At 41.2% G+C, this 8,467-nt stretch overlaps 1 protein-coding gene and 1 pseudogene across 1 annotated transcript in view; both read left to right on the forward strand.

Moving 5' to 3' along the window:
* Nucleotides 1–1,865: 1,865 nt before the first annotated feature.
* Nucleotides 1,866–2,024, forward strand: LOC111818514 (annotated as a pseudogene).
* A 2,210-nt stretch (nt 2,025–4,234) lies between these two features.
* Eif4b (eukaryotic translation initiation factor 4B) overlaps nt 4,235–8,467 on the forward strand; it is a 37,622-nt gene continuing 33,389 nt past the window's right edge. The window contains exon 1 of the mRNA XM_004638004.2: nt 4,235–4,386. Within this exon, the coding sequence (XP_004638061.1) occupies nt 4,374–4,386 (13 nt within the window). The 5' untranslated portion in view covers nt 4,235–4,373. The remainder of the gene's footprint in view (nt 4,387–8,467) is intronic.

Consider the following 8,467-nt stretch of genomic DNA (forward strand, 5'->3'; position numbering starts at 1 on the left):
GTATGGAACATGAGTTGTCATGTGTGGAGAGTGCCTTGAGTGTGACAACTGAAGCAAAACTTATTTCTGTGGTAGACTTTTGTGTTTACATTGTAGGTCACATATGTTTTTATTTTTGATGTTATCTTTTAGGTTTTGTAAACAAGTAAATAGCTGTGTTGGGAGGCTGGTAAGATAGCTCAGCAGTTTAAAGCACCTGCTTAGGCAAGCTTAGACAAAATGCAGGGACTGTGGTTCAATCCCCAGCACCACATGTTGCACCAGGCCCACCCCCAGGGCAGGCTGAGCCGACCACAGAAAAAAAATTTAAAAATGATAAAAAAGAAAATGCTGGGGCCAGGGAGATGGCTCAGTGGAATAAGTGCTTCCCTGGCAAGCGCAAGGGCATGAGTTCAAATCCTGGTTCCGCCAAAAAATAAAAAATAAATAAATAAAATGTTGATGTCTATTCTAAGTATTCATTACATATTGGATATTGTATTTCATTGACATCTCGTTTCTTTGCTAAGTGCATGTTGTACAATACAGCATGAGCTTCCTAACAAAACAGGAAGAGAGGTGACAAGACTACTACATAAGAAAACTAAACACACATACTGTCAGTGTAATGGAGACGTGTACCTGGTACACACAATTGTTGTGTTGTAAATACTGTAGGTTGTGACAGTTGAACCATAGTTTATTTTTGCGATAGGGCTGTAAAAGGTGATTTTTTTTTTTTTTTTTTTTTTTTTTTTTTTGTACTAGGAATTGAACTCAGGACCTTATGCATGCCAGGCTGATGCTGTACCTCTGAATTATATCCTGGGCCTTTTGTTTTTTGTAGTAGAGTTCTACTGGTATTTTTTTTTTTCCTTTGTATTTAGGACTGGGGGTACAGGGTCTCACTGCATAGATCAAACTCATAGCAATCCTCCTATTTACAGCCTCCCAAGTGCTGGGATTACAGGCACACGCCAGCAGGCTGTCTCAGTCGTCACCATCTCAGTGCGCCCTGGGAACAGGGCAGGTACCACACAGCAGGCCTGGGGATCAAACTTCTGGCCCCTGCATCTGTCTAAGCAGGCACTTTAATCCGCTGAGCAATTTGGCCAGCCCTCTACTGGTATTTTCTTTAATCTTTTTTATTTATTTATTTATTTAATTTATTTTTTTTTGTGTGTGGCCTGCTCAGCCCACCAGGGGGTGGGGCTGGCTGGCATGTGGTGCTGGGGGATTGAACCGCAGTCACTGTGCTTTGCTGAGCTTGTTCTAAGTTGGTGCTTTAGACCACTGAGCCATCTCACCAGCCCTCTACTGGTATTTTCATTGTAGTTCATATAAGAATTTATTTCTTAAAAAAAAATAAATAAATAAAATAAATTTTAAAAAAGAATTTATTTCTGATGTTCTTTTGGGTTTTGTAAACAAGTACACAGCTGATGTGAAAATATTATCTATTTTAAATGCACTATACATTTTAAAAGAATTTAATAACTGATATTTTATATTCCTGCAAGAACCTCCTGACAAAACAGCAAGACCACTGAGATGTCAGGTATATCCTATAAAAAGGTCAGGAAAGCAAAAGACATGTGCTGTCTGTGTAAGTGATGTGTATCTATGGAGCATGGTGTGGTCATGTATGCAGACTGCCTTAGATGTAATAAAAGAAGTAAAGATTTTTTTGTAGCGTGCTACTGGTATTTCCATTTTAGTTCATATGGGAATTTATTTTGCCATGTTCTTCTTTAGATTTCGTACACTAAAAACCAGTTGATGTTGAAAATTTTGATGCTTTTTCATAAACATGCAATAAATATTAAAAACTCAATACTTTATTTTTGTAATTTTTTGTTAAGTACTCATTTAATATAAAATTTAGAAGCTTTGTGCAGTGGCAGTATCATAGCCAGTGAGATTTATCTGAGGTGCAATTATTGCTAATTGAAAACTTTTCCCAATACCCCACCATGACAACTTGACATATAGTCGGCTTTGGCAATACATAAATACATATATAGAACTTAGAACTCATGAATATATATATATCTTATAAAATTAAAATAATTCATCAGTAGATGGGCCCACATTTATGCACTTTGATGAAAAATTAGTCTTATGCTCCAAGGGCTATCAAGTCAAGTCTATTTCCCCAGACAGCTTTGTCACATCGTTTCCTGTCTCACTACTTTAAGTTCAAGGCCAAATCAGAAGAAAATACATATAAAATTTCAGGTGTTGTTCTACTTCTACTTGACTGAAATCTGATTTTTAATAAATGGTCTAGGTGATTTTTAAGCATATTGAAGTCTGAAAAGCACTAGAGTAGTATCTCAGAATTAACAGGCCACAACACTTCACACATCTTCTCCAAATCAGCTCTACCTCAGGCTTTGTCATCTAAGTAAATGCCATCAAACCTGTCCACACTAAAAACTTGGGAAGGGGCTGGGAAGATAGCTCAGTAGAATAAGCGCTTCCCTGGCAAGCACAGGGTCCTCAGTTCAATCCCCGGTACCAAGAAAAACAAAAAACTAAAAGGCTGAGTAAAAACTTGGGGAATTATCTTTGCCAGCTAGTTATCTAAGTGCTTAGAACTCATGAAAAGTCACATGGTTTTGGCAGCAACAACCTGTAACTATTCTTTTCTATTATTGCATCTACATAGTTCACTCTCTGTTCGGTAGCCTGAATAATTTTTTTACTACCAATAAAATGACTTACATACACAAATCTTTTTATTTTTTCCAGAACCAGGATTGAACTCAGGCCCTTGCACTTGCCAGGGAAGCGCTTATTCCACTGAGCCATCTTCCCTACCCTACAAATCTTAAAATGTATAATTTGAAGGACTGTTAGGGGCTGGGGAGATAGTTCAGTAGAATAAGTGCTTGCCTGGCAAGCACAAGGGCCTGAGTTCAATCCCCAGTTCTGCTAAAAAAAAAAAAAAAAAAAGAACTTTTTTTCCCTTAGGATTGTTACTAAAGATACTTGCATGTAATTATTCAAAATATTAAGTAATCCTTTTTAAAATTTTATTTAAAATGGCTTTACTTCAGCACACAGTGTAATCTCAGCATTGGGAAAGCTGAGGCAGGAAGATCATTACAAGCTCAATGTCAGCCTGGACTACACAGTAAATTAAGGCCAGCTTGATCTCACTAAACTACATAGTGAGAGCCCATGTGAAAAAACAAACAAAAGATATGTATTTCAAATCACGACATACCCTTGCTTAAAATTATTTCATGCTTTCTCAACCCCCTTGGAAAATCTAAACTACAAAGTCTCACATGATCCAAACTTTATTTTGTATCACTTTCCCCTCCCTCACCACACTCTGACCTTTAAATTCCTCCAACTGCAAAGATGTTCCTGCTTTGCAGCAGCCTTTCCTTCAGAAGTGTACCCTCCCCCTTCTAAAACTTCTGAAGCTATTTCCAGGGCTAACATTTTGTGATTTAAATCTCAATCTAAATGTCACTTCCTCTGAGGCCTTCCCAATTTAATGACGCATCCAACCACATTTTAGTATATTCCTTTAATCATTTGGTGAGTGCTTATAATTTCTACTATTTCCTTTATTTACTGCCTGTCTTTTCCTCACTTGAATACAACCTCTTTTGGGTTAGTTTTGTTCTGTTTACTCACAAATGTCTGCTAGCAGTGAACAAAAATTTTCACTCCATGAATAATAATACAAATAAAACAGGGCATAGCTGGAGGGAGAATGGTTAGCACTTAGCTCTGAATCTAGTTAGTAAAGTGGAGAATTAAATTAGGTAAAAGCCCATGACAATTACGTGTTCACTAAGTTATCTCTTTTCGTCTAAGCATACATACCTTTAAATCATTATCTACTGCAAACATACCCTAATAAAGATGTTTTAAAATTAAAGCCCTTTAAAACTATCTTCAGCAATATGTTGACCTTGTTTCGCCTTCGAAAAGGGACTTAAAATCTGAGGCCTTCCGTTCACATGACCCACCGCCGCACACACACCCCGGGTCTTAGCATACCCGGGTGCCACACAACTACCGAAGCGAGCACCCCCTTCCCGCCCACCCCAGCAGCCGGAAGTCGGCGCATCCCGGGACCCCGCCCCAGCTCCGCTCAGGCCCCGCGGCTGGACGCAGCTCTACGTAAAGCGTAGGGGTTTCACGACAGCGCAGGCCCCACCCCTCTGGCCACATGTCGCGCAGGTCTTCCCATCCGACGCCGCGCCACCACCTCGCGCAGCTTTACGAACCTAGACAGCGGCTCCCCGCCTCCTGTCTCCGTCCTCACATCCCCGCCCCCTCTCACTGTCGATTCTCCTACCCCGGCGCGCCCGCTATAATCACGTGATTGCTTCATCCGGGTCCTTTGGGTTCTCGCTCCCTCTCCCAACATGGCGGCCTCAGGTGAGTGAGCGGCCGAGTGCGGCCAAGGACCAAGGTCCGAAACCACTCTCGTTCCAGATCCAGTAGTTCTTGGAGTCGGGGTGTGGGTGACACCGGCTCTCTTCTGGATCGGGTGCTGCGCCAGGTGGCCAACGTAGTCTTGTTAGGTTACCGTCTCGGAATGTTTGGGGGGAGGGGAGATGTCCTTCCCTCCCCCTCACACCCTTTTCACCCCTTTTGCGCGAGGTTGGAGTAGGCAGTAATGGTGGACTTTGGCTTGAATTGGTGGAGGAAGTGCAGAGATCTGGGGGAAGCTCAAGGCCTTCTCATAGACGTGAAGCCCTGTCCACGTGAAAGCGTGGAGGGAGGAAGGAGGCGGTTGGCGCGCGGACGGGTGCACATTAGACTAGGTTTGCGAGGCGCGAGGCCGTTGCAGACGGGTGGGGGGATAGCAAGGGAAGGGGGCGCAGTTAGAACGCGAGCGCGAGTCTTTGGAGGGGCGGGGGAAAGCGACGGTGCGCGTGCGCGGTAGGACTGGCGAGGATAGTGGCGACTGCGCGCCTTAGAAAGAGTGCACTAGAGTCCAGATGGAAAGCTTTTAGGCGAGCGTGTGGCGCTCATTTATGTGCTACTTTATGCACTTCCTTGTCCGGCCCCTGTACTCCAAAGGGATGTGTATTAGGTTGGTGAGTTAGTTAGGGGAAGGGAACCGAATATGTTGTCCACGTGTTTGAGCAGAGGAAGCAAGGGTGGGCACAGAGGTTTTTTTCTATACTTTTTCTTTCTCTGACTCAGAATATTCTTACTGAGCACACACTATATGCCAAGTACAGTTCTGAGTGTTAGAGATAGACTTTGTTTTAATTTTGGCAATTGTAACGATAGGGTTCAGCTTTTTATTTAGGTAACTAAAACTTAAAGGACATGCTATTAAAATGATAGTTTTAAAAAAGACTTTTCGAGAATTATCACTGCCATGCAAGATTTACTTGCATGTGTAATGAGCTTATAAGAACAACAATGGGAAGTGGGGATAGTGGTGCACATCTGTAATCCCAGCACTTGGGAGGCTGAGGCAGGAGAATCAGTGCAAGTTCGAGACCAGTGTGGATTACAAAGGGAGTACAAGACCTGTGTGATACGCCTAGTGAGACCCTGTCTCAAAACGAACAAAAAATACAGCAGTGGGCTCTATAACATTTTCAGCACTAGTGTTAGTTTTAAGGTATGCTTGCTTTTTCCTGGCATGACCCTGTATTCTGCAAAGCATCTTTTAAACTGCTGTTTCTAGACACTAATTTCTAGATCAGGAATTCATCTTCCCTGTTATTACAAGAGAGTTAAGTGAAAGGGTTGTCTTTGGAAAATGTTGACAGAATTGAAATCATTTGAGCAGAATAACTTTCATTGGTGTAGTGTTTAATAGAGCTAACACTTCTGTGAAATGTCAGTATCTCCCTGCTGAAGAAAATGAAAGATTTGTTCAAGGTCACACTGCTTGTAGGTGCCCAGAGCAAGATCAGAATCATATAGGGTCTTAACTTTAACCAACCTAGAAGTACCAATGTGTCATTCTGAGTTTAAGATGCTCAAAAGTATCTGAAGTTTACAGAATTACATATATTTAGCGGATAAGTACTTGATCTAGATTTCCCACCTTGACTGGTCAGTATCAGTTTGGCAAAAAGGCTGTATTTCCCCTTCTGTAAATTCTTAGGGAAGTTTTAGAGGTGGAAAGGGTGATATTAGTTTTGTTTTGTGCTGTTGAGGAAAATACAGAATAGTTATATAGAGGTTTGTGTGGTAGTGTCCTCCATATTTACGCCTTTGGAAAACTTTGTTTTAGTTTTTCTGAGACAGGGTCTCACTTTGGTCTTGAACTCCCTGTTTACTCCAGGCTGGCAGCAGTCATGTCTCAGCCTCCAAAGTGCTGGGATTACAGGTGTTCCCTACCACACCCAGCTAACCTTTGTCTACTTTAATTCAGTACATCTTTTTAGCTTTGTTGGTGTGTAAACACAAGTATATCTTCATCTGCCCTTTTGAAGAGTTTGGAATTCAGCAAATTTCTTTCCCCTTTTTTGAATCTTTTCCAAATACACTAAGTGATCAGTATGCCTAGCAGTTGAAAGTAGGCCTTACTTTGCAGAAATACATGGTACAATTTCATAGATCTTTTTCACTATTCAGTGAAACTAAAATTTTGCACCAATACCCATCTCCAGTGTGACTTTATTTTTTGGGACAGGGTCTTATTGTGTAGTTCAGGCTAGCCTTGAATTCATGGCAACCCTCTTGCCTTAGCCTCCTGAGTGCTGGGATTATAGGGGTTTATGCTGCCACACCCGGATTGAGACCATTTATTGATCTTAATAACTGAAAGTGTCTCAGAAATAGCTATGCATTGAATGAGGCATTGATTAAGAATCATTTAAAGTGCTAGGAGACTTGATACGCTAAGCTTGAGCAGTTAGGGTGTTTTTTGTTTTGTTTTGTTTTGTTTTAATTTTATTTGTGTGTGTGTGTGTGTGTGGCCAGCTCAGCCCACCAGGGGGCAGGGCTGGCTGGCATGTGGTGCTGGGGGATTGAACCGCAGTCCTTGTGTTTGCCAAGCTTGTTCTAAGTAGGTGCTTTAGACCACTGAGCCATCTCACCAGCCCCTAGGGTGTTTTTTGGTTGGTTGTTTTTTGTTTTGTTTTGTTTTTTTGGTACTGGGCATCAGATTCTGGACCTTGCATTTGCCAAGCAGAAGCTTATGCCACTGAGCTATTTCCCTGGCCTGAGTACTTAGCTTTTTAATTGGCAACTTTAAAAGAATACCCCTTAAAAATAGAATAATTTTTCTTAAGTTCTCATTGTATCTATTTTAGTAGGGGTGTTATAACCTGTTAACTGTTGACTCCCAATTTCCTTACCTGATGAAAAGTAGACATAGTTTATCTGCTGTCATACAAATAAAGAATCAGTGCTGGGGAGATAGCTTAGCAGCATAAGCACCTGCCTGGCAAGTGTAAGGTCCTGAGTTCCAGCCCCAGTACCAAAAATAAAAAATCAAATGTATTTGATGCAAGTCATCATTTAAGAAGATTTAACATTAGGTTACCAATGGTGGTGTATGCCTGCAAATGTAGAACTTGAGAGGCCAAAGCAGGAGAATTTATTACATAGTGACACCCTGTCTCCAAAAAAAGATTTAACATTGAGAATAGCATGTGTAAACCAATGCATTGGCCCTTCATTTGCATAATGCTTTGCGATACCCTGGTGTGTGGTTTCTTTTTTATAGAAGGTGGTGCTCATTGGTTTTCATACAGTGAGACCCCTTATAATTAAAGGGTTGCCACTATACACAGATTTCCCGTTTTCCACTTCCATCCTCTACCATGTTTTTGTTATTTTGAGAGTAGGGTACTTATCAGAAGGCCAAGGCCAAAACTCCTTATAAAAATTCAAGTACTGTACACAGACCACTTTCAGCTAACTGAAGTCAGGCTTCTAAGTAATGGCAGTGATAAAAGGCATGGATTTTAAAGACAACATAAGTACTTACTTGTAATTAACTGTATGTTTTTACCTCAAGGACTCTAAAACCAGGTTCTTAGATTTATAGTATTGCTTAGGTCCACTAGGAGGAAAATGCCCAAAGCAAGAAATTTAGCTTGAGTATTTTTATATGAGTGTCCCTTACAGGGAAAAGGCACTTTAGCATTTTCCTCATTGTGTCAGGATAAAGAAACTAGACAGAAAGGAGAGGTCATATCACTAAACACAGGGGTGGAAGTCATTAAGATATACGTAATGGAAGTCATTAAGATATTCATATTTAGAATTTATCATTTTAAAATAATTTAGTGGGTAGGCCCTTGTGGGCTCGAGATTGAATGCTGGGCTATGTGCTCGCTAGACATGTATTTTACTACTCAGCTACATACCCAGCCCTGTTGGTTTTTAATACATAGCTGGACATGGTGGTGCACACCTGTAATCCCAGCACTCAGGAGGCTGAGGCAGGAAGATTGCTGCAAGTTCAAGGCCAGCCTACACTGCATAATGAGTTCAAGGCCAACCTGAACACATAGTGAGACCCTAACTCAAAAAAAAT

Source organism: Octodon degus, unplaced genomic scaffold, assembly GCF_000260255.1.
Source record: "Octodon degus isolate 3935 unplaced genomic scaffold, OctDeg1.0 scaffold00093, whole genome shotgun sequence".
NCBI lineage: Eukaryota > Metazoa > Chordata > Mammalia > Rodentia > Octodontidae > Octodon > Octodon degus.